Source organism: Rhinolophus sinicus, chromosome 3, assembly GCF_057876585.1.
Source record: "Rhinolophus sinicus isolate RSI-liver-muscle chromosome 3, RSI-T2T, whole genome shotgun sequence".
NCBI lineage: Eukaryota > Metazoa > Chordata > Mammalia > Chiroptera > Rhinolophidae > Rhinolophus > Rhinolophus sinicus.
The window spans coordinates 159,429,878-159,456,619 of NC_142503.1; the positions used below are offsets into that span (position 1 = coordinate 159,429,878).

At 48.2% G+C, this 26,742-nt stretch overlaps 1 protein-coding gene across 3 annotated transcripts in view; it reads right to left on the reverse strand.

The window, feature by feature from the left end:
- Nucleotides 1-4,256: 4,256 nt before the first annotated feature.
- ANP32A (acidic nuclear phosphoprotein 32 family member A) overlaps nt 4,257-26,742 on the reverse strand; it is a 39,001-nt gene continuing 16,515 nt past the window's right edge. For all 3 annotated transcript variants that reach the window (XM_088797324.1, XM_088797323.1, XM_088797322.1), the window contains exons 2-7: nt 12,418-12,567; nt 12,064-12,186; nt 9,546-9,744; nt 7,995-8,092; nt 5,744-5,807; nt 4,257-5,482 (exon numbers count right to left, since the gene is read on the reverse strand). In XM_088797324.1, coding sequence (XP_088653450.1) covers nt 5,421-5,482; nt 5,744-5,807; nt 7,995-8,092; nt 9,546-9,744; nt 12,064-12,186; nt 12,418-12,567 — 696 coding nt within the window. In that variant the 3' untranslated portion in view covers nt 4,257-5,420. The remainder of the gene's footprint in view (nt 5,483-5,743; nt 5,808-7,994; nt 8,093-9,545; nt 9,745-12,063; nt 12,187-12,417; nt 12,568-26,742) is intronic.

The window sequence follows — 26,742 nt, forward strand, 5'->3', positions numbered from 1 at the left end:
AAGCAGTTTTCGTTTCCACTTTGCAATGTTCTCTCCCATATTTTCCATAGTCTCACAACTTGTGAGACATACAGGTAGTTAATATCATTCCCTTTCTATAAGAAGTGTGAAAATCATGTAGACCCAGGTTCAAATCCCAGCTGTTGCTCACCACCTGTGTTAGCTTGGTCAGGTTACTTAACCTCTCTGAGCCTCACTTTCCTCATCTTTAAGTGAGCATGGCCATAATACTTTCCTCACTGGACTGTTGTAGATATTGTTTTTAATGCAGCATTTCCCAAATGTCCCTGATGGTAAGAATCCTCTAGGTACTTGTTTTTAGTATATGTGCTGCCGAAGCGAGCACATCTCTATGTACTTGTTAAAACACAGATTCCCGAGCCCCAATACAGAGCTACAGAATCAGAATTCCTAGGGGTGAGGTCTAGCAATCTGACAAACCCCAATGATTCGTATCAGGAAAATCTGGGAAACACTAACTAGGTTGATTTCTATAAAGCATTTATTGTATGTCTGGCACTAAGCAGCGAATATTTATCGAACACCTACGTGTGTTCAATCTTTGAAATGGGGATAATAATGACTGCCAGTTAAGGTTATTATGATAACCAAGCAAAGTAATGTGCAACGACCAGCAAACAGTAAGTTCTAAATCTATGTTTGTGTCTTCACTTCATTGTATCAGTCAGGACTCTTTAAGGCTGAAATGGGATCATCCAGAGGCTGTCTCCAAAGGACGGGACTCCACAACTCGGGAATTCCATCCTTCCAGCCAAGTGCCTCCAAACAGGAAGTTTCTCATTTCCAAATTCCCGGGGCCAAGTCTCATTTAACCAATTTGTGTTCCAGGCCCTTCCTTGTACCAGTCGCTATGGCCAAAGTTTGGAATATGCTGATTGAGAAGGACTGGGTCACTTGCTCACCCCGGAACCAGAGAGGTGAGGGTCAGCCCGATCTGAACTTTAAGAATGGGGTGGACCATATTCATGTGAGTCCTTGCAGTGGTTTCCTGTTGTGTTGTTGTCCGAACAAGAGGAACTGATGCTTGACAGGCAACTCCACAAATGCCCCCTGCATCAGCTCCCTAAGTCAGTTAGCAGGCTGGGGATGCCCCATCAGGTTTGAATCTTTCTCCAGTCTCTCCCCTGCTGGCACATTTGGGGACCCGCCCTAAGGCCTCAGTCAGGCTGATTCAGCCTCAGACCTGCCCTCATCTGTCCAACCATCTCCAGCCCTCTCCTTGCCCCTGCTCACCCCTGGGTCCAGCCTGCCACCAGGGCCTGTCCAAGGGCTGGTCCAGGGACTCAGGCTTGCCATTGTCCAAAGCTGCTTATTAGGGACTCACTGTGGGAATTCTTCCAACCACGAACAATGAGTTTCCGAACCAGGATAAAAACAGCCTTTGCAAGTCAGCAAATGAGACAAACTGAATTGCTCATTCCCTTTCCCTTGCCTGCCTGGCTGTTTTAACATAGAGAATAAGAACAAGGTCTCCAGTGTCAGCAAGATACAGGTTGAGTGAGGCATAACTGCCACTCACTAGCTGGGCTAGTTGTCTTGTCTATCTAGTCTCAGTTTCGTCTATGAAATCTGTGTGAGGATTAACAGAGGCAATGGATATAAATTATGACAATAGGAGCTCATAAGCTCATTCTAACATAGAATCATCAGCATAACTTCTCCAGGCACTGGTCTGCATCAAGAAACGGACACCTTTTTCAGGGATGAGCAACCTGACACGACTGAAAAGCCAAACCCATTGTGAATATTTAAATACAGGATGTGCTCCAAAGCCACGTAAAACACACCCATGCGCCATGGCGCTTGCTACATCCTGTCCACCTAAGACTTGGCTGTTCTTCTGGGAAGACTAGACTGTGTATCTTGTGCTTCTCACAACAGCTGGCCTCCCTGCGACTACACAGTGAGCCACGTGAGATGCCCTATAAAGCCCAGGAATGGGAGTCCTAGGGTCCAGGCTGGGCTCCGCCACCGCCTTGCAGTGTGACTGTGGGCACATCACTCACCCTCCCTGGGTTTTGGTTTCCTTTCATCAGATGAGGGTTGATTGATGAGCGGGTGATTTCTCAGGGCCTTTCCCTCTCAAGGGTCTGTCCTGTGGCATTTGCTAGCACTCAGTGGGGAAACCTCGATCACCGGAGGTGTGATGAGCAAGGGTGAACAACTACTTCAACACAGCTGGCTCAAACAGGTGGCTGCAACTCAGGCGAGCAGGAGGCTAGCGAGAGGCTGGGAGCTTGGTAGTGTAAGGTAAGAGGGCTGGCTCTGGAACCACACACCCCTGGGCCACCTGTACAGAGGATAATGAACGGCACCTGCCTATAGCAGCTGTGAAGATTCACTATGAATGAGATGATGCATGTAAAGCGCAGTACCTGGCACATAGCAAGAGCTCAATAAAGGTCAGTTCTTACTGCCTCTCCCCCTCTGGCTGAGCTTCTGCTTCCTCCTTGTCATTCACGACTCGGTTCAATGAAATGAATAGTCCAAACAGACCTGGGTTTCACCCTGGCTCCACCTCCTTTCCTCCCAGTCACTAGACCTGTTTTCCTCACCTCTAAAATGGGTACAAGTAAGGTCTTTCCTCGAGGATTGATGTGAATGTTTGGTATGATTGATAGACAGGGTTTTCTCCTAGTCTCATCAGTATCCATTTTACCTTATATTTTATAGCATTTATTTTCATATCTATGTAAGGCAACTGATCCTTAAAGCCTCCATAAAGGGAGTCAGGATCAGAAAACCGGAGGCCAGGCCCGAGTAGCTCTTGATTTCCCCCGACTTTTATGGTTTCACCGGCTCTGGGAAGCACACTTGTCTAGTTCCTGCTCACTCCCGTGCTTAACGCAGCCACTGGCCTCGGGAGACCACGTCTCCATGCTACACATGGAGTCAGCAGACGACCAAAGAGCAGTGAGTGCCAGGGCACCAGCCGGAGGGTGGGTGGTCCGTCTCTCCTGAGAAGCACCTCGTCTGCCGGAATTGCACAAGAACTAGGGCTTACTTTACTGTGGGGCTCAAGACTACCAGGCCGAGACTAGATGTGCGTATGTATAAACTACCACAGTACATTGGCATAACCCTTCTGGAAAATATGGAACTTTGCACATGAGCCTTCTGGTCCAACAATGATACTTTTAAGCATCTGTACTAAGAAACCCACAAAAAGTGTAACAGAAAGTCCACTGTTTTGGTAAGTTGGAAATAAACTCAGACGTCTAATCACTTGGTTAGGATTAAGCATCAGAATAGTTAATGGACTACTACATAGCCATTTAAGATACTTTTTTTTTTTTTTTTTTTAAGATTTTATTGGGGAAGGGGAACAGGACTTTATTGGGGAACAGTGTGTACTTCCAGGACTTTTTTCCAAGTCAAGTTGTTGTCCTTTCAATCTTAGTTGTGGAGGGTGCCATTCAACTTCAAATTGTCCTTTCAGTCTTAGTTGTGGAGGGCGCAGCTCAGCTCAGCTCCAGGTCCAGTTGCTGTTACTAGTTGCAGGGGGCACAGCCCACCATCCCTTGTGGGAGTCAAGGAATCAAACCGGCAACTTGTGGTTGAGAGGATGCACTCCAACCAACTGAGCCATCTGGGAAATCATCGGCAGCTCAGCTCAAGGTGCCGTGTTCAATCTTAGTTGCAGGGGCCGAGCCCACCATCCCTTGCGGGAGTCGAGGAATCGAACCGGCAACCTTGTGGTTGAGAGCCCACTGGCCCATGTGGGAATCGAACCGGCAGCCTTCGGAGTTAGGAGCATGGAGTTCTAACTGCCTGAGCCACCGGGCCGGCCCAAGATACATGTTTTTGAAAACCCTTTAGAGGTAGAGAGAAATTATCATAGTAATACTAAATAAAGAAGGAACTTGTTTTACACATTCCTGAGGTTTTCAGGCATGTGCGAGTATTCTTTTTACAGTCTGAACAAAGCAATATATTCAGAATAAGGTCCCAAGGTTGGCGTAATGTTTTAGTGACTGTTGGTTTTTAAATAACTTTGTATCTTTATCTCTTTACATCTTTTGGGTTTCCCGCCCTCCAAAATGAAGCTTTTAATGAAGATAGCACACCACTGAGTCTTGCTTGAGACCTGCAGTATCCAAACATACTATCAAGTTAAATCTCTGACAAGGAAAAAGCTATTTTATCAGGTAAGCCCCTGTCAGCTACCAGGTTATCTGGAATGCATCTTAGAAAGATCGATGGTCTATTGGATTCAAAGAAGCCATCCCCCAAAAAATTGTATAAAAAGATTTATTGAAATTTATCAATGACAAACAGACATAAAACTGAAAGTTTGGCTCTTCTGAGGGGGAGGAGAAAAACCGGTGCACATGGTCTTTTGTACAGATGAAACACGGGTTAGGAAACAACACGGCACTTCTAAAGCAATCCAGAAGAGGGACATGAAAGCAAACCTGTACATTCACTAGGAATTTGCAGTCATTTCAGATTTCCACTAGGTAAGAAAATACATTTTGTGTTAGTTTTTCCGTGCTCGGGTGTATGAAAAAAAAACCCAGCCGACATGCAGCAATGTGTCCTGTGCTTAGGTTTGTAAAAATGGTCTAAGCACAGAAGTACACGTGGAAGAATTCTCTTGTCATTTTGTAAAACAAAGCGTTCTAATATCTTACAGAACAAGATAGGGCAGTTTTTAAAAAATCTTTTAAAGAGGTTGACGTTTAAGTGTTTGCTTCTTCTCTTTTAATTACAATCACCAAATCTGTTTTACTCGTAACTCGTAAGCCTGCTATTTTCAGTTCTCTGGGTCATAGCTTGTAAGAGTGACATCAGAGTCTTCTCTGTAGAGGGAAGCCCACCATTATCTGTGAAGAGGGGAAGGGAATGAGAGACGGGGACTGTCCCCCAACCAGTGCCAAAATACGCCTTGAGGTTGCTATTTAAAACCAGGGCGTTTAAAACCTCGAGCAGGCCCAAGAAATGCAGGACTCACGTGAACCAGAACAAGAGGTAAGATGTGGCTGGTTCCCAGCCCCTCCTGGGCTTTGGGAATCCAAACTGAGCCCAGCCACGGCCTTCCAACCAACTCAAGACACTCGGGAAATACCAGGAAATGTAAGAGACCTCTAAAGCATCCTCTTTGAGAGTGAGGAACAAATGCTCACTTGGTGTGTACTCAGCTATTGCATTTACAGGGACAAAAACAGACACAAAAAAAAAAGTAGGGGAAAAAAAATAAAGAGTGGCAGTAAAAATAGTATTTTATTCCACCCCCTCCCACCCTTCCTCCCCCACAACCCCCAGTACACTTTTCCCTTCTCGTTCCCACGGCAACGTTACAATCAGAAAAAAATAAGTTTCGGGGGGCGGGATTTGGGGGGGGTATGGGTAAAAACAGTCAAATCACAATAGGAATTTTTCAAAATAGGTTATTCCACTTAGTCATCGTCTTCTCCCTCATCTTCAGGTTCTCGTTTTCGCTTCTGACCCCTTTCTTCTTCTGAAAGAGTAAAGATAAGGCCTTTAGATTAAACATTGATCCCACCTCTAACTCAGCCCACCCACTGGAAAACCAGGGGACCATATATCTAGGGAGCTTTGCCATCCTGACAAACTGAGGCAGGAGATCTGCAAAGCCCGGGAGGCACCTGAGGCGTCAGATGGGCGTGGTCTGCCCACTGCCAGGTCCTCAGGGCCTACAAAACCTGTCAACTGCAGGGGCCAGCCTGCCAGCAGCTGAGAATAAAAAAGGCCGCCATACCTCCAAGATCTTCTTCATCTTCTTCCTCGTCTACTTCCCCGTCATTATAACCTTCTTCATCCTCCTAGGAGAGAAGATGCACAACAGACATTAGGAATGCCCCCAGGCTAGGGACCTGCTGAGTAAGCCACTTTCCCTGACATTGACCTCAAAAAGGTAGGGGTTGTCCCCAGCCTCTCAGAGCCCTACACAAGTACCTACTATCTCAGGATAAATCTAAAGCAGAGGTTTAGATTTAAGAATCTGCAGAAAGCTTTGATCCCCTTCCCTAGAAAATACCCCCATCACAGATAATATATGCAAATAATGTCAGGAGGGTTATGCGTTCTACCCCCAGGTTAAGGACTCCTGATCTGAAGTCTCTATAACTCAGGCAGCTTTCCAATCTGCTGTTCTCTTAGGAGAACAAGTTTCTAAGCCAACTCTGTCAGGTAAAGTAGGCCATCCTTTCATCTGCCCTCAACCTAGTTTTGGCTTCAAGAGAAGACCCCAGTTTCGGTAAATCCAGATTCTGCAGTCAAGTCCAACCTCACCCTACCCAACCCTTCACCACCTTCAAACTTGGATCGCTTGGAGGGGAGGGGAAGGGTGGATACATTCAAGGCCCTATACGGACATCGTCCCAGTTCCTTGAGATCCAGCAAGGCATGTGACTTCACTCTCAACACAGGACCTTTGCTTTACGCTGCTCCTGAAGTCACAGGCTAGTTAAATCTCTGTATTTTGAACACTATTCCTAAAGCATCGGGCAAGCCCATTGCTTAAAAAGAACTTGGTGGCAGACTTCTATTTTTCAAGGGAAATACACTTTTAAAATGTCACCAAATAGTTCCTTAATCAGTCCGTTTGCTGAGATCCTGGTGTGTGTGTGTGTAAGCTTGCCTTTACTGGAAGCTGGAAATCTGTAGATGGTCAATGGGATTATAAAAAAAAAAAAAAAAAAGCAAATACAAAAACAAAAACACCCCCAACCCTGCACAAAAAACCCAATCCTGCACACTGCAGCTCCTACGACAGGAAAAACAAGACAAAAAAAATCCTAGCTCACACAACTTACTGCTCTGTCCTAGGGGGATCTGTTTTCCTAAGTCTTTACTTTGAAAGTACTTACAATATTCTTGAGGTGAGCCTAGCAGCCTACACCTATGGAGAAGAGAAACTACTGCAGACCAGGCAGGAACCTGGTCTCACCAGCTGTCTCACCAGCTTCTTCTCCTCAACTGGACCTGTCTCTCCCAAGCCTGGGCTGGCCTGGCTGGGAGATTCTGCCCAAGCGGGTCTGCGAGGCTGGCAGGAATCTACCCTCATGATCAAGAGACAGGAAATGGGGAGAAGGCAGGTGCTTTGTCCATGCTATTGTCATTTGAAACCTCTCCAGGTCTAACTTTTGCAATTATCGAGAGTGGATTTAGAATTCTGAACAAACCATGGAAAATGACTGCTGTAGAGAGACTCAGAACACCCAAATACAAAACCCAGCACACTGACCGAGCACCTTGGAGAAGGGCATGAAAGCCTGAAATAGTAAATCGTCAAACACCCTTTGTCAGATACTGTCCTGAAGCATTTTACTTACAAACTAGTTTATCCTGTTCACAATCCAGTGAGTTGATCCCTATTTATAACCCAGTTGTAAAATATGCTTATTTCACAGACAAAGAAATAGGATCAGGAAGGCCAAGGACTTTGTCCAGGGACACACAGCTAAATCTTTGTGCTATATATTATACAGAGCTTGCTAAAAAAGCCAGGAACCAGCCAAGGTGATAGGAAAATGGCACTACCCCACTGTGTGCAGGAGACCCTTGTCACTCTGACTTGAGATCCAGCAGTGTCTTCTACTACCCTCAGTTTAAAACAGTCTTTGATTTTCCCCTACTATACTGTAAGTGCTCAGTGAGTATCTGAATTAACATATGAATGCAAAAAGGCAGAAAATGGGGATGTGGCTGCAGTAAGAACTAATTTTCACCCAGAAATGAAGGCCAGGCTTACCCCAGAAGGCGAGCCCCCTCCTTACCTGCTGCCAGAATCCCCTCTTACTCATTCCTAATACAACCTCCCAGGGCTCACTGGAAGTCTGGCTTCTCCAAAAGCAGCCCAATAATAGGCCCTGAAATGGACTCATTTCCATAACCAGGGCTCCCGGGCTGCCAAAGGCTAGTCACTGCGACATTTAGCGGGACTGGCTCAGAGCAGCTGATAAGGAGGACACAGGGAGATGGTACCCTCCCCCAGCCCAGCTGCTTACCTCTTCCTCTCCGCTCACATCCTCTTCTTCACCTTCCTCCTCCTCTTCCTCGTCCTCTTCATCTTCCACTATCTGAGCATCCTCATCATACTCTTCCTCTGCGCAGTGAAAATGGGGACAAGAATGGAGCTGCTGGTGAGCTGACTCCTCCCTCACAGAGCACAGGCCCACGCTGTGGTCCACAGTGTGGAGCCCATGAGTCTCCCACCCCCGCTCAAGCCCCCAACCTGGATGCTCTAATGTGACTGAAGACATCCTAAAGTGACCTAAAACATAAGCTCCCCGAAGTGGTCTGAAAGACAAACCCTTCTCCCCAAGTTTTACAAAAATGAAAGCTCTTTTGTGAAGGCTGAGACCACAGAGAAATTGTTGGATCAAAGGAACAAGTTACAGGGCCCAGGAAAGCTGAAGTCAATTTATTTAGAAAGAGCATCTAGTCAAATTCCTCACTTTAAAGGGGAGAAATCTGAGGCACGAAGTGGAGAAGTGACTTGTTCAAGGTCACACATCAAATTAGTCTGGGCCTAGAAACCTTGTCTCACACTCTAGGCCTAGGCCCTTTGTGTCGCATCATAAGATGTGACAAGGTAAGGCAAACAAGGTATCTGACTATCTTGCAAAATATTTCCATCTAACAAGGAAACACAAAATCTTATGTCCAAATTAATTGACCAAGTGTCTCCATTCCCAACTTTACTCTGGCCATGAACACTGGCAGAAAAGCCATACTGTGCTGGCGGTGTGGGAAGGTGGGAAGGGGATAGGAGACGGTGCCCCTTTGTTTTTCCTCTTCCCTTCCTGCAGCCCAGGCTGCTCACCTGCACACCGCACTGCCAGGGAGCCCAATGGAGCTCCTGAGTCCACATCCCCCCAAGTCCTGGCCTGTGGTCCATGGGCTACAACCACCAGGGGGCCCCACAACCTCTCCAGCTCCCTGACTGAACACCTAAATGGGGAAAGAGGGCCCTTCAGGCTATACCCCACTTTCCTCTATCCGCTCATCCCCTTCCTGGGAGAGTGTCTGAGTCTAGGGTCACACCAGAGAGACACTGTAGAATCTCATTCCGGGGGGACTTTGGAAATGGAAAATAACTGAAGTGAGGATTCAGCTAGATGGTTTCTAAGGAGTTACTATGTAGTTGGAGAGTCAGGATGTTTCTCTTGGGCTCACACACTTTTCTTTCAGGGCAGTCAACCAATGAGACAGATTAGGGACAACGGTAAACAGAGCAGACAGCCCCCCTCTCCTCCATAACTTTGGAGCGCGGCTGATAGCCAGCTAGCCCGCTAGCCCGCAGCGGCTGGGGGAAGCCTCCCGACACCCAGGCCCACCCCCATAGGTGGGGAGGACTCGGCCCTGCGCTGGCCTCGCCCTCCGCCACCCACCATCCTTGTCCTCCTCCTCGTCCTCGTCCTCCCCACCCCCCACTCAGAACAGGGAGGAGTCGGCCCTGCGCTGGCCCGCCCTCCGCCACCCACCATCCTCGACCTCATCCCCCCCACATAACAGTGAGGACCCGGCCCTGCGCTGGCCCGCCCTCCGCCACCCACCATCCTCGTCCTCCTCGTCCTCGTCCAGGCCCTCTACATAGCCCTCGGCGTCCGAGTCAGGGGCCTCCTTGTCATCCCGGTCGTAGCCATCAAGATATGTGAGTTGCGGGAGGAGCTTGAACACGTTTTCTCGGTAGTCATTCAGGTTGGTTACCTCACAATTGAAAAGGTCTAAGCTCTTGAGGTTTTCTAACTTTTTCTGCAAGCAGAAAAATGAAGCCAACAGTGAGCGATTTGCCGGAGGTGGGAAACAACCCAGGAAACAGGTGGGGATGAAGTGAGACAGCGCGAAGAGCTCAAGGCCACAGGTGGTAAAGAAACTCCGATTTGGCTCTGCTCAGCCACCATGTCCACCCAAATCTATCACCCCTGGCTGGGAGGGGGGGCTCAGTTTCTTCATCTGGAAAATGGTCTCATCACTAAAGCCTCATCGAATGCCAACACTTCTATTCTGCAATTACAGCTTTTGTCTCAACAGTGACCAGCTTGAAATTAAGCTGGAGCTCTCTTGGTGCACGAAAGCAAAGCTTTGCTGCCTGGCCCTGTGAATGGGGGCCAGTGGGGAACTAAAATGGCACCAAGAGCCAACAAACTAAGTCCTGTGTATTATAATGATGATGATGATGATGATGATGATGATGATAATGGGAGTTAACATAGCACTTTGTGTATTAACTCAGTTTGTCCTAAGAACCCCGATAAGGTAGGAATAATAATTACAGACGAGGAAGTAGAGGAGAGAATTGGGGTTTGATCAGGCAGCCCAAATTCAGAACTGTGCGCTTACTCTGCAAAGCTGCCTGTCAAAAAGGACAAGAGAAAACAAACTAACGGAGGACCCAGACTTTGTCCATGGTCCTTAACACATCTGCTTTGCCAAAGCTTTATCCCAGACAGGTTCTAGCTATGTTATGCCCGTATGGTGGTTGGTGGCTGAGGAAAGCTAGCAAGAAACACAGCTGCACCTGGATTTCCCACCTGACATGTCTTCAAGGCGCAGGCACAAGACCACCCTGTCCCAGGCCGGGCCCGTTCCAATGGGGCCGGCCTAACTGGTGACTACTGCCACTGTCCCTCAAGGTCAGCGTCAGGAATTAGGTTCTCTCGCAAGAGCTTGTGATGGAGACCTGGTCATTCTCTGCAGAGGGTTAGGGGCAGAGGAGGGGTCTGGGTGGGCAAGTGTAACGCATCAATCACTCTGATAATAAGGGAAGAGGAAGCTAAAAAACCGTGTGTCGTGTGAGGAGCAGGGTGCGTGTGTGTCTATATCTGATCTCTAATGGTGACTGAATCACCATGTTTTATATACTCAGTCCCCATACCTTGCCTCCCAAAACACACACATCAAAGATTTTTCCTTTTGCAATGAAATTATGAAATCAAGACTTTTAGGTATATCAAAACAGTTTTTGTTTTCCCCTTAGAAGATAAGTGAAAGACTTGAAAAGAAGTTCCTGGGAAGCATATTTTAGTAAAGTTCGAGCTTGAGAAACAAACACCAGCTTCCTCTTCTGTTACACTGGCCCATCAACCAGGCCCTCCTCAAGCGTCCATGGAAGGCAAAGAGTGATTTTTACACAAGAACCCTACAAACACAAACTGAGGGATGATGCCCCAACCTCCACCCTATAGACCCAGAAAAGGGAAACGTGACAAACTTGGCAAAATATCCTCAGGGCCTTTCCCTGATTCTAAGATGCATGGCTTATGAAGTGATTCCTATATGTATATTTATAGTAAGTGTGTTTATTTTGTGTGCTAGTATTTCTATATTTCAAAAAAGCTGTTACTGAATCAATGACACAACTTACAGTTTATCTCCTTAAAAATCAAGACAATACAGTCATTCAGATCCTGCTTACGAGTATGTAGAAATTGTTATTCTGACCATGACTTGCCCCTTTCTGGCTAGGAAATCTATGAAGTCTGGGGTTGTGTTCAGCTCCAGGAGGAAAGCAGAGGAAGGCCTGCCCGAGGTTCCTGAACCACACAGCTCTCTGCCATCCCAGGGGTCCCGTGTCAGAGCCAACCCATCTCCCACCCTTGTGAGCACCAACTCAGGAGAGGGACCCAAGCAGAAAACATGGTGGCTTCCTCCAGAGTCAGCTTAATTCCTGCATGGTTCCTCCCTGCCCAAAGAGGGACAAGGAGCCAGGATGTAAGCCTGAAGAAATGACAGCTCCGGTTTCCAAAGTGGAACAGAAACTGCATGAGGAAAAGCACTAGAGCAGAAACTGAGACCAGGGTCCAACCCCCACCCCTCTCCCAACTGCCCAGTCTGGCTGTGTGACCTTGGCCAAGTTACTTAACTTCTCTAGGCCTCAGTTTCTCTATGGACAAAGCAGAAATAGTTGCTCAGACTCTAGCTCATAGCACATAATGAGAATTAAATAAAGTCGAAAAAGTAAGATCAGTGGGGAAAAAAAGGACGTTATACAAATGCAAAAGTAGTATTCCCTGATATCAATCCCTCCCACCTCCCGCCCTGTGGAAAGAGAGGAGGACCCAAATGACTCACCAGTGGCTCCATTGTGCTGAGGTCTTTAATTTTGTTGCCACTTAAATTTAGATGTGTGAGGTTCGGACACTTTTCTGCCAATACTTCCAGGCCCCCTGAGATTCTGTTATCGCTTAGTTCAAGCTAAACAAGGCAGGAAGAGAAAAAGTAGAAATAGCTCTTAAAATGAAGTCTCTGGGCTCAGCGCCGCCTGGCTCTCCACAGACAGGTGGGGAAGAGAAAGTCATCTTGGAATCTTTGGGCGTGTTGGTACAGGTGTCTGGCTTCCCCTTCAGTTACGCTCCCTAAACACAAAGTAATGACCCTTCCCCGCCCCCATCCCCGCCTCCCCACACGCTCCTACACTCTGTTTACCTTCTTAAGTTTGTTTAACTTTGGTAAGTCTGCGACTGAGGTGAGGCCTACGTTGATTGTACTTAAGAACTCCAGTTCTTCAAATTCATCTGTGAGGCCTTCGATTTTGCCTTCATTTGACCGGCAGTTGTCCAGGACGAGCTCTTTCACCTGGAAAGGAAGGGCTGCATAAATGGAGGCAAAGAACGGGGCGGAGGCAGGGGAAGGCTGTCAGGCTTCCTTGGAGGACAGGGCGACGGACCCAGGGAGCTGTCCATCATACACTAAAAAAAGCACTTATTCCAGCACTTCTGGGGCGTCGTACTGCACACGCCCACCCTGGTCCTCCTGTGTGTGTGAGGGGGTGGGGGGAGCAGAGCTGCAGAACCAGGGGCCACTCTGGATAGGAGCCGTGGCTGAACTGGAGAAGACAAATTTAATAAGTCCCACTGCCGTTGGCAAGATTGGTGGTCTCATTCCAACCCTGCTGCCATTTTTCCAAACTCCATTAAAAACTAAAACACCCCAGCTCCCAACTCTAACATTGTTAGGGGACCTCTGAGCCTCATCCCATGCTCATTATCGCCCCAGCCTGACCCCCCCAACGAAGGCTAGCTCCCTACTTCCCATGCTCAGTCCCGAGCTCCCTTCACCTCCACGATCTGTGACCCTCTCTCTTCCTGCTTGCTCTCACCCGCTCTTGCCCTTGGCACCACAGTCAGAGCCTGCCCACTGGGCCTGGAATTTGTCACCATGGTCACTGCTCGGCCAGCCCCACGGTAGGGACAGCCAACCAGGGGCTCCTCCAACTCTATTCGCTAGACCAGCACTGTCCCACAGAGCTTCCTGCAACGATGAGAACCTCTGCACTGTCCAAGGGGGGGGGGGGGGCAGACGACTGAGTTTTAAGTTCTATTTAGTCTTAATATAAGTGTAAAGAGACACACACATGTGAGCTACCGTATCACATATCTCACGGCTCCAGACTTTGCCCTTCAGGGTCTTGAGTAGATGCGGAAGGAGAGAATGGAAAGCCACAACCCAGGATCCAGCCATAATGAAATACTGAGCTCAGCAAAGTCCAAAAGTTGGTCTTTGGAGACACCTCTGTGGGCCTGTCTGTCCCTCGCCCAACTACATAGAGGCAGTTTCATCCTGTTAAGAGTCCTTAGATTCTCTTCTTTTTACCCAAATTTGGGGCCCAAATCCTTTATTTCTAATGAAGTAGAAAAAAGTGATAAAAAGCTACCCTCTCGTTAGGTTGTTAGAAGGTGAGATGCCAGGCTTCCAGTACAGATAGTAGGGAGACAGAGAGTCATCACATCTCGGGCCTGCAATGTCCCAGAAAGTCAGCCAGGGAGGCCACGGTGCGTGCTCCTCCAGACAGATACCCACAGTTACTGTCCCCACACGGTCTGGCTGCTTCCTGGCCTCCCAGGGCTGGCAGGCACCTACAAGGTGATCCCTCCTGGCTGCACCAGGTGCCTGACACAGCATCCCCTGCCTGCTCCCTGCAGCCTCCAGGAAACACGTACTACTGTTGCCTGGATATGCTGATCCCTGGGACTTCCACCCACAGGTTCTGATGTCTCATCCGTGGGTCACATGGTACAGGCTTGTCCTTCTCCGCTGCAGTCCCACACTGCCCGAAGGGTCATTCCCGCCCCTCATAGCCTTTTCTTCTCAGGGATAAGCAGATGGGCCTTCTAACCAGTCCCAGTCCAGCCCCTCCCTGCCAATTTGCCTCACTTCTTCCTGCAGGGCCCAGGGTGAGCAGCTTGCCACAGTCCTCCAGGTGCCCCTCCTGTTTGGGCATCTCTGGGCCAAATGCCAGCCTGGTGGAACAGAACCCACAGCAGGCCTGCTGTGCCCTTCAGTCCACCCTTACCAGTGGACAGACCAGGGAGTCTGGAGCACATCTGGGACGCAGCATCTGCATCGCGTAGCTGCCCTGCTTTCTTCCTTCCTAGTGGAGAGAGGCACACAGCTCAGCCCAGGACACTGGCAATTTGCAAGGAGGGGCAAAGCCAGGCGGAGCAGCTCTCTCTGAGCTAGGAAGTTCTGGGCTGGGCACTGGCGCCAAGGCCCACCTTTCCTTGGGCCTTTCCTACTCTCTCAGTCCCCAGGAGAGGCCAGATGTCCAGGTCAAGTCACCTTCTCAAGGTCAGTGGCAAGAGTGCCTGGGAATAAATCCTGAGAGGCCTCCTGCCCTCGGGCAGGAAATCAGTGTAGAGCCAGGAAGCCAGGCCTCAGGGGAGCAGAGCAGACCGAGGGAGATCAGCTGTACTGGGGGAGAGGGGACCACCTCCTTTGTCGCAGTAAACGCCAAGAGTCACAAGGCCCACAGTCTTCTTTAGTTACTCATTTCCTTGGAAGGTCCTGGGAATTCTTTAAGCTCCACCAAAGAAAGATAAATATAAGGGATTCCAATCCACCCTCAATAAATTCAGACATGCGGTTTTTCTAGCTGGGTCAAGGGCTTCTCCTCCTATGCCATTAGCCAAGGAGAAGGCCCCACAGATGGGGGGAGGCAGTGCTGGGGAGTCAAGGGAATTCCTCGGCCTCTTTCCCGGAGAGGCGCAGTGCTGCCCAGGAACCCTACGGATTCCAGTCCCAGCAGCACACCAGGCTGGTGGCCATTCCTCTCGGGGGCACTGTGCCAGTCACTGTCACTACTGTTTTCATGAACAGTCGTGGGATCTTTCCTGAGCCCTCAGCAGGTACACGTGCGTCACCAGCACTGGCTCGTGTAACCCTCCAAGTCGCTCCGTGGGGCATCGTCCCATCTTATAGCCACAGCAGAAACACCCACCCATCCGAAAGTGCCGGACAGTCATGGGGGTGTCTACTGGGCCCATGTTGGCTCCCAATGGTTCTCTGATGTTCCCCAATGTAGGGCACAGGCTCTCCAGACCCCCAGCTCAATCCAACAAGCTGCCCTGATGGCTCCCGTTCCCTTTTAGACCCCTTCTAACTGCTCCCCCAGTAGTGCAGGGACCACCCTGGTTATACTTCCTCGCTCACCAAAACACAAAAGCCAACCCAGCTCACACTCAGGGAACACAGATCTGGAGAGGGGCTGGGGGGCCTGGGACCCCGCTCTCCCCACGGAGCAAGAGGCTGCTTCCAAATCACTGGAAAGGGAAGCCTGTGGAATCTGGAGGGCGATGGTGGGTTATAGGGCCGGTCTGGGGGACCTCCAGTGTTTCTGCATTTCCCTCCTGGTGGGGGTTTCAGCACAGTCTGGGGTGAGATCAAAGAGGATTGGAGAGGCCCAGGCTTAGCTCCCAAGTTTGCTGATGTCACTAAAAAGCCAAAACCACAATGGGGGAAACCTACTGCTTCTTTGTGGGGTGATGTGGCACTTTGGGGATGGCAGGTAGGCTGCTTGTGAAGTGTCTGAAACACACCAAACAGGAAAAAATAAAAACATCAGCCCAACAGCCAACCTGCAGAACTCCTTCTGCCCCCCCGCCTGCCTCCACCAAGGGCCATACTTTCTGCAAGCTCCAGGACAGGCTCCGGTGTTTCAAAACCTCTACCATGCCCCAGTGTTCCTTAAATCACTTCTGAACTGCAGCAATTCCAACCCACTTCTTCGCACCTCTACTCAGTGGCCATACTCTAAATCCTTCCATGTGAAGAGAACATCCCTTTGGCATTCCTGGTGTGTTCTACTTAAAAAAAAAGAAAAAGAAATTTAAGGCCCATTTCCCAAAGCCAAATCCTGGGTGTGAGCTAAGCGTAAAGTTAAAATTAAACTGAAAATTTGTACTTTGGGTTTAGACTCTCTCCCAATCCCACTGGCTATTTAAAAATATCCGAATGTGGTTTCCCTCTAGTCCAACAACAATTGGGACGACACTCTTGTATGAGGAGCTCTTCAAACACCCCAACAGGATCGTGCACTTCATGTGTCGAGTGTCGATACCCAGAGAAGCCTGAATATTCATACTTGGCCCCAAAGAAAAGTGTGTGGGGCAGCACTGAGAAGTTCCCTAGAAATCAGACTGCCCTGCTCTGGCATTTCCTTAAAAACTTGTCCCCAAAGCAAAGTTGTAGCAGTCATTTCTCACGAATGGGAGCTGAAATGTCTAAGATACACACAAACACATTACTCTAAGGAACAACCCGTTGCTTGTTTCAAAATTGTGAAATCGTGTCCTTACAGATCGCTCCAATTTGACTATTCCTCTCTATCCCCAACATGGCAGTCCTGGTCACAGGATGAAGTCACTCTAAACCTGCTTCTGACTCCCACGGGGATCTCTGTGACAGTGGGACTGTGGACCACTGGGAATAGGCCTCGAGCTGCTGGCTAAATGACCCTGACTCTCTCCCCGAGGTCTTAGCTCTGCCTCTGCAGAAAGGGGATGATGATATCTGTTTAACCTATAAAGTGCAACCTGCAGCCTAGAAAACATTCCTGGCTTCCTGCAAGGGGGGGCAGGGGGAGGGAGAATTCAAGTTCCTAAAGTGAACTGAAGGGGCCTCCATTCTCTTCAATCTCATCGCTCCCTACCTCTCAGCCTTGCACTACAAATCCAGTTCAAGCCCCCCTCCCCAGGAGGCCTTCCGCACACCCAGCTCTGACATCCCAGGGCACCAAGGGCAGCTGCTGCATGAATCATTTAATCGTGTAATAAGCATCCGATCCTCCTAGAGGTCAGGGACTGTCCTTCGCCATAATCAGCCTAGCAGGGAGCAGACACCAGAGCAACTGCTTAACAAATGTCCTGTTTATCGTGCCAGGCATAACACTAGGTGCCGGGCATACAGAGTGAGTCAAAATTACAGTGTAACGGGTCCGATACAAGTTGAATGAACCCTATATTTTACAAACAATAACAGCAACGTTTTTCAGTGTGTCTTGTGTCCCAGAGACGAGCATGAGCACCAAGGAGTCAGGCCAACCGTGCACACTCCTCTTGCCCTGACCTAGTGGTCTGTCCGGAAGAAAACCCTCTCTCCCCACAGGGAGCTCTTGTGACATTGCTCACCGAGGCAAACGCTGAGGGGACACGGAGGGGATGGCGAGCAGGAGGTGTGGTGGCCGGCTAGGAGATAGACGGCTGGTAAACAACTACAGTCCAGTGTGCCAGACAGTAGGCCTGAGTTTGGGACAGAGTACATTTTTCAAATGCCTCCACTCCAAAGAAGATGGGCATACTAAAGGCAGGCAAGAGGGACCCAGAAAGACCAAGAAAGGGGACACACTATATCAAAGCTACAACTAGCCGTATAATTTGTAGAGCACAGTACAAAATGAAAATGTGATATACCCTTGTTCAGACATTATTAAGAATTCTAAGACAGTGACAGGAGCACATTAAATCCAAGAGCAGAGCCCTTCTAACCACGGGGCACAGGTCACACGCCTGTGAAGCTGGTCCTAATTTCAATGGACAGTTGGGCCTCAAACAGAGCCCTCCGAAGGCCAGAACCAGAGAAAAGGAAGCCTGAGTGAGAACTGCTCGTCATTTTTCCAGCACTTCCTGAGGCAACGTGGAGAGGCGGACAGAAGGCAGGCTCTGGAGTCAGACAGACCTGGCTCAAGTCCATGTTCTCCACTTGCTGGTTCATCTCACGTCTCTTGAGCTTCTGTTTCCTCCAATAACAACAGTGCCCATTACCTAGTGTTGGATTAAATGAAAGAATGTTCCCAGCTTGGAAAGCCACTTGCCTTCTCCTTGATCCATAGTCAGCTTTACTGCTGTGTCCACTGTCACGGCACAGTGGGAACAAAGGCAGGACATCAATCTGAGTCACCTGAGCTGTGTGCAAGGCTTCCTCGTGGAACATACGAGGCTTTGCCACATTTTGGAGAACTCAGATGGTGTGCTCGAAATACAGTCCTCTTGATTTTACATCCATACCTTGTTTTGGATAAAACGCTAACCTTGAGCCTTGATTTTCTTTTTCTCACTAAGCAAGAATTCAACAAATATTTGTAGTTTTGGTTTTAACCTTGTCAGTCCCTGATCAATTCAGTTTTCAGGTTCTAGCCTTGCACAGAAAAGACTCAAATCAAATTGACCCCGTGTTGTTTTTTTTTGGTGCTCATGGATTTTAAATAGGTCAGCTTTTAAATGGGCCATCCCCTGTTGCAGATTTCTAGCTAGAAGGCCAGACTGTTTGAGACACCAAGGCAGGGGGGAAATGGACTTCTTCCTAAAGGTGTTCAATTAGAGTGATAAATGCTTGTGATTTTGTCATTTTAACCATAAAATCTAGTTTTACTTAACAGTGTGGCAAAACCTGCAAAAATCAGTGAAGTTCCATGGGGAAAAGTCAGGCTCTGGGAGAAAAGCCGGACATTTCGAAAGCTAGGAAGACCTTCAGGATCATGTAGGTCAGTGGCTGCCTGACCACAACCCACAGCAGAAAACACATTTACACCCTATGTCAGGGCACACAGGTTTTTGTGTAAGTATAGGAATATACACTGCAACAAAATGTACCCTGTTACAATTATTTTCTACTACAGTAGAAAAAAATTTTAAAACATGATCCACAGTTTGCAAAATGCTAGTCTAATTTAGCCCTTTTTCCAGAGGAAGACCCAAGGTCCAGAGTTGGCCTAGAGCCCAGGAACCGGGAGCCGGGGGGATTCTTCTGCCACACTGTCTACTCCACACTGCTGCTCTGATCCAAAATCAGTCCCCAGTGGAAGACGTGGAGTCATCCATGTAGCTTTCAGTTTCTGCTAACAGGAGGCTATTCTGCAGACTCAATGGTAGTAGCTACGACTCAGGTCTCCAGACCTTTTAAAGATCTTTTAAAATCTTAACTAAGGGTCAGAGTCCCACATTACTTTAAAAAAAAAAAAAAATCTCTCCAAGAAAAAAAGCATCTGAGTGTCTGGATTTTGTTTATTTCCTACAATAGAGCTCTGGAGGCTCGGGTGCGAGCACATGGCCACGGGAAGTCGGTGACGCCATCCTTATTATTTTAGGGAATCATGGAACGCGGCGGGCTGCAGCAGCGGTAATTAAGCTGTCGGCAGGCCTGGGTAATAGGCTACGCGCCCGCTGGGGGAGGACCCATATTAACATAAACGCTGTGACTGGTTCCTGCGCTGCCTGTAACCAGCTTCCCACCTCCTTCCGCCGGAGCGGGGAGAACTTGCTTTTTGCCTAAGACAGGGGAGCTGATTGCACTGCAGATGCTTCCTCCATTCTGGGTGTAGGACCTGGGCTTTGGGATTGTCCAATGGCCTGTTTTGATAGTGAACCCTAGCAAGGCTGGGGCCCCTCCCTGCTGTTATGCCTTTGCTTTACTCCCCTTAAACTTCATTCCAGCCAGTCTATTTCACTTCAAGGACTTGTCAATTCCACCTCCTACAGGAAGCCTTCCCCGATTGCACAGCCTTGCCTAGTTTAAGAGCATGTGAAGGAAAAGTATTCTCCGAGTAGCAGATAATAGGCCCAGAGGGCTGTCTGGGAGTCAGGAAATGGGGAACAGTTCAGAGAGGAAGAGATGAGGCTTTTGGAACTGGTGGTTGACACGATCAAGTGAAAAATCTAGCAGGCTGCAACTTTTAAATGGTTGTCCTTTTCTACCCTCAGTAGATGCTGGGAGGTCTGAAGACACAGGAGTTGGAGCAGAGTCCAGTGAAGACACTGGTCCCAGTAGGTGGTGTGTGAATAGTGACCAGGAGAAGGAAAGGGGGAGAAGCAGAGGTGCAGAGCAAAGGATGCTTGTCAGGAAGTCTGATGACCTGGACACTAGTAACCACTCCGCCACTAACTTGCTGTGTGTCCTGAGGGAAGTCATGTCCACTCTCCTAGGCGTCTGTCAGCCCCCTGATCCATACACTGGACAATGTAGCCTGAGCACAGAGATGTGATTCCTTCTAGTTCCAAAATTCTGTGGTCCACACACTGTTAATTCCACCCAAACTCAGTCACTGTTCCCCAAAGTAGGTCGGAGAGTTCATGGGCCAAAGAATTCCAGGATTCATCACTGAGGGATCCCAGAAAGGAAATCCAGAGTACCAGGCAATTATCCCGATAATTACTAAATGTGAAAATCAATCATGTAGTCTCTTAAAATAAAGCAGGATCACGAAAACAGCCCCCAGAGGTCTGGGGTGTTGGGTTCCGAATGTGGGAGTCTGGTATTGTCCCATGTGATGCCTGCCTTCTCACAGGGTGGCATGGGGGCCAGCACCTCAACTCACAAGGTCCTATTCCTTGCTCAACAACCCTGCAATTCCTCAAAAACCCGCACCATCCACCATGATCTCATTAAAGAGGCACAGCACTGGCCCCACGCAACAGAAAAGTCATGAGGAAACTGAAGAAGAAGGCCTAGAGAGCAGGGGGGTAAATCCTGGTCAATCTTTCTAAAATGCTCCTTTGATCATATCACGTCATGTCCCATCGCTCCCTGTCCCAAAGCCTTTAATGGCCACGAGGATCAAGTACAAATCCAGAGGAGGATTTCCAGCCCCCAAGCATCAGTGCTCCCTGACCAAACCCCGTGACTCCTCCCAAGGCAGCCTGTCCCCACCTCACCCCTCTGCCAGCCTCCCTGGTCTGCAGGAAACACCTGGCATTTCTTCCCCATGTTACAGTTTACAAAGCGCTTCCCCAGGCCATACCTACACCTCAACTGACTCCGCCTGCAGACAGCTGGAATTCTACCCGTTCTCTCCCTCCCAGGGAATCTATCCCTGTCTACCAGGGCCCTGTGAGAGCTGCGGCGCGGCCACAGGACATCTGCAGTTTTTCCTTCTGCTGTCTCTCCTCCAAACAGCCTTGCTAAGGTCTGGTCTGAGGTCTCAGTGTCCCCCTGGTGTTCTGCCCAGAGGGGCTGGCTTTCCATAAACACGGGTCACTCAAACTCTGCAGTATCATCTACATTCTAAAAGGCTAACCCCTTATTTATTCATTTTCTGAAATAAAGCGCCCCACTAACTCCACTCTTGGGCAGATCAACAAAAATGGCTTCCTGGGCTCTCGTCCCAGGTGACTAACACAGTCGATATTGGCTCCTAAAATCAGATTCAAGGATTTAATCCTGGGTGGGCTGGGACCACTTTTGGACAGCTGGGGCTGTCTGCTGTGGAAACCCCACCAGAGTCCGTGGGTCAGCAGGGTCTGAAAAGGGGACACAGCCCAGGGTCTCTGCTGTGGGTGTGATGTGGACCTTGACAGCTACCCACTCTCTGTTGGTCCCTGAGTAGAACACCCTGCAAAACAGAAAGTTAATTCCCTTCCTCAGTTTTACTACTCAGAGATCCATGAACTAGCAATTCAAAGCCTCTGCCCAACCCACCAGCAAAGCCCATCTAAGACTACACAATTCATACTAAGAAGCCGAGAAACTTTCTACGGCCCTAGGACGGGCCACTACCAAACCTCCAATTGGCTTTTAAAAAATGCTTTGGAGAATTACCCCATCATTGCCACCTCCGGGGAACCAGTGGATCCAATCCAGCTTCTTGGGCAACTGAACCAACCCAGTGACTCACCCAAGGTCACATAGTTATTAGCCCATCGTGGAATCAAACCTTTGGCTAGTCTCAATTCGCCTAACTTAGGGCCCGCATCCCAAAGTCACAGTCCTCTCCAAGGAACTTTTTGAAGCCAGAGGAAGGAGAGGAGGAAAAAGAAAACAGCTGTTAGGAAAAGAGCCCCTGGCCTGAACCTGGCCCATCTCCCTCCCTCCCTGCCTCCGCACTCACGCCAGGAGGGCTAGAGTGCACAAGTGGCAGGAAAGGCTAAGTGGTCTCGGGGACAAAACTCTCAACCTTGGCCTCCTTCTCTGCCATCTCTACCCAAAATGACAGCAGCATTGGCAGTGACAGAAGCAGAGTAAACACCACTGCACTGAAGCCCTAGTGTCTGTCCAACCACCAATCAGAAACCAATTTGGGCAGAAATAGGAACCAATCATACAGAAGAACCTAATGCTGGGGGCTGAAAGTTTCTTCTACCCAAGGCCACTACACAAAGCAGCCAAGGGTCACACATAAGAAGCAACTTAACATGTTCTTTCTCCCTCAGAGAAATTCAACACATACAACTTGCCTAAGTCTGTAAATTAAATGCTTATGGTAAAAGTACTGGCGATGGGAGTACATGAAATGCTAAGTAAATGTTAGTTCCATAAGTCTGCTACGTGTAAGGGGGAAAAACAGGGAGCAATGAGAGAAAGGAAGGAATGGGGAACCAAGGGGCTGCTGGAAGGGAGGAGAGAAGGATGGAATACTGAAGGGAGAGGGAGAGACAGGCAGACCTGAGAAAAAGACACAGGAAGTCAAAAAGAGAGGAGAAAGGAGGAACTTACAGGGTTTATACGCGTACGTTTTGCTTTACTTCCAGAATTCCACCCTCTTCACCTGTATTTTGGTGAGAGAACTTTACCTATGTATATTTTCTGTTTTGTTTTGTGTTTTTAAATAGAGGTTAAGTTCATTGTCGTCCACAAATCTGCAGCTGCTTTAATCTCAACATGCTAAAAAACAAAAACCCTACAACGTCTGTAATTCTTGCCGAGTCAGGGAGGGGCTAGACAACCAGAGGACCTGAGAAAGAACCTAATGATGTCAGTCTTCACAAATGCTTGTGAAGGAGCTCCCTGCCAAGGGGGGCAGCAGACAAGCCCACGCTGGGCTGTGTGGACAGAAAACAAGTGGGATGGACCAAGGTTCCTTGGTCAGCCTCCCAAAACACTCTGTTCCAAAGGACCAAACCTCAAATTCCAAGCCTCGAAGCAGAACAAACTTGAGAAAGGCAACCAGGGTGGGAAGGCTTCTGAAAACTGTGACGCTAGAACAACAACCGAAGGACTAGAGATGTTTGGGCCGGAGAGTGGGGAGACTCATGACAGCTACCTTTCTCCAACTATCTGAAGGAGTGCCAGGTGCAAATAGAAGTACATTTATTCTGTGTTCTCCGGTGGTTCAAGAAGTAAGATCAGTGTGCAGGAATTACAGAGGCAGTTTTCGGCCCAATATAAAACATAAGAGGGTGTTTAAATCATTATGGCTATCTCACAAAAGAACAGGTTGCTCTGGAAAAAAACACCCCCCCAAAAAACAAACCAGTGAGCTCCCTCCCTGTCCCTGTAAGCACACAAATTGGAGGCTGCTAAGTGACTATTTGCAAAGAACTTTACACACAAACACTGCTGGACGATTATTAAATGAATAATACTTCAGCAAAGAGATGAACGAACCTTGAGTCTTTTTTTCTCTTACCGTGCCATGGTTTGATTCTTTCCTCTTTAAAGGAGCGTTATTTACTTAGGCCACAGGCTTGATCTATCATTCAACAATATTTAGAGTATCTGTTAGATGCTGGACACCCATGCTAGGCATTAAACATACAGCAGTAAACACTGGGTGCCTGGCCTCACGGGTTTACATTCTAGTGGGGGGGTGAGATAACAAACCAATAAGTGTATATACATGCATATAATACATATAAATACTACACAGAAAAAGGAGGAGGGAGAACAAACGGCAATCTCAACAAAGGACACTATTTTAGAAAGGGTGGCCAGGGAAGGCCTATCCAACCTGAGCTTTCAGTGGGTACTTGAAGCCAAGTGAAGACCGAAGGAAGAATCTTCCAGGCAGAGGGAACGACCAGGGCAAAGACCCTGAGTAGGGAGTGTACTTAGCCCTTTTGGGGACTAGCCAGGGCGACAGGTGGTGGCAACAGTTTGTGGAAGAAGGGAAGAAAAGAATTGGTAGCATGAGAATTCGGTGGGGAGAAGGCAGCTGTCTGTCAAGCCTAACTGCTGGTATGGTGATGGGTTGCACAGGCAGTGGAATCAGCATTGTTTGGACCACAGCAAAGGGGGTAAGATCCAAGACCTGCCCATAAGCCTGAGATTTCCCTTGCCCATCCTTAAAGGAAAAAGAGAAGAGATTTATTCAGGACTGTGCTCACCCAATGTTTCCAGGTAGAAACACGCTATTCTATGGCAGAATATGTTGATTATGAGACTTTGGGTGCATGAGAAGTAATCAGAAAATCTGGTTTTGTTCTGGGCTTTACCACTTAGGAACTGTATGTATGGCCTTGGTTAAGGCTTCACTGAGACTCAGCTTCCTCGTCCGCAAAATGGGGAGAAGAATCCCTACCGAGCCCAGTCTCCATGGGACCAGAGGAGGTAAAGTGCTGTCCTAGAGGAGATGAGGGATTAATTTTACAAGCAAGTTTCTTACCCAAGACTTTGTACCCCAGAGAGCAGAGACGAGGTGTTATGGCAGCTCTGACTCCCTCACACTAACTTGCACATAGCTCTCAATAAATGTTTGCTGAACTGAAAAGCATTAAAAATAACCCGGGAAAACAATCTGCCATTTTTTTTCCCTCCTATGAAACTGCAGCACTTTGTCAGAATGCTCCAGAACAGACTCTCTTCATTGTAATCCTTCACTGTGGGGGAAGAACCAACTGAGTCACATCAGGGCAGGGTGTTCAGAGGATAAACCTCCCAGGAATGAGGACAGGAACAAGGCCCGACACCTCTGCAGAGGGCCCCCTGCTCCTGTGCCACCCCAGCCTTTCTCCAGCAGCCTGAGCTGACCCAGGCCCAGGTCACCAATGGAAGGGACTACAGACCATCCTAGTACAGGTCAGGGTCTCCTGGAAAAGCCTACAAAAGCCAGAGATACACAATATGTACAACTTCCCACTTCAGGTGAAGGGCCGTGAATGAAACAGTTGCCTCAATGCACAGGCAGGGAGAATGCAGCCCAGATAAGTACAACAGCTGGGCCAAAGCCACTTCTGTTATTTAGAAAAAAAAATGTTTTAAAAAGTTAACACATTTATTCTCATGGTTTCAAAACCAGAAAGTATAAGATAAACAGTTAATTCCCCTTCCCATCCTGTCTTGTTAACCATTCCACTAGGGTTTGTTCACACGTATAAAAACAAATTCAGAATCTTATTTTTCTCCTTTTTATCCAAACTAACATATTATATACTGATGTTTGCCTTGCCTCTTTTTCCTGGAGTCCGTGTAATATAGTACACAAAAACTAACTTGTTTCTCATTTGAATTGTGTTCCATTGTGTGGATGTGCCATCATGTTTCTCAACCAGTTCCTTATGGGTTAGTTGGGTTGCTTCCAATATTTTCCTGTAATAATTCTGCAATATAGATAAGCTAGTGCTTATGTCTCTTTGCATTCACTCAGCATACTAACCAAAGAGCTAAAATCAGATCCCACTTCTGATCTATAAGGGCAGCAGTCATAGAGCCTTGGAGTCCTACAATCTAATGGGCTCACTACTCTACCCATTTGGGCAAGTTACTTCACCTCCATTCATTCAATAAATGCTACTCCGAACCCACCCAGGGCACCAGGTGCTGGGGACCCAGTGAAAAAAGTATCCTTGCCTCCTGCCCCCAGTGTACAGTCTGGGAGGGACAAGCAGAAGGGACCACGACAACACACAGGGGCAGTTCAGTTTGCCTCGAATATCATCTGACTCCCTGTCTGGAAATGGGTGACCGACCATACCTGCACCTTAGGGAGTTCTCAAAGATCAAATAGTAATGTTTGCCAAGCACCTAGCTTGATGCAAGGCTCATAGCAGATGCTCACTAAGGGGTATGTCTGACTCCTGTCCCATAAGGGGTCTTGCTGGTGGCAAGGGCAGCGAGGTGTTCCAGGGAAAACACACAGCATCGCCCTGTCTGCTCCTCAACAGCCACTAGTCTTTTCTCACACAAGGTTAGAATACACTGCTGCTGGTTTTGCGGCAGCACCCAAGCCCCTAAATATGTCTTAGCTTACGTTTATGGGAAAACAATGTGGCCTTCTCCCACCCCCAGACCCTCCTTAGTGTCCCTGAGGCACCGTGGGCATGCTCGTCTGTGTGCACAAGCCTTCGTGTACGAAGCGTGTCAGAGCTGAAAAGGAAACCCAGACACATTCATTAAGACTCTGGCACAGAAAGGCAAGGGCAGGCACAGGAAAGTTGATTTCACTGGGATTTCTGACAGTGTAAAATGATCATTTAAAGGAAAAAAGAAAAATCTAAAGGAGAAAAATCAATGAACCTCACTATTTTGTTTACTTTAATGTTTTCTACTTTACAATAAAACATTTTTAAAAAATCAGAAATTTTGGCATCATCTGTATCCCTTTCCTAGGGAAACAAGCGCAGCAGATTTTATGATAGAGAAAAGAAATGAAAGTCAGGAGTCTAGAGTATTTCCATATTATCAGCAGTCCCAAAGTGGCTGGAAGGAGGCAGAAGGTCAAAGATTCGAGGTTCTGTGTATACCGTGTTTCCCTGAAAATAAGACCTAGCCGGACCATCAGCTCTAATGCGTCTTTTGGAGCAAACATTAATATAAGACCCGGTCTTA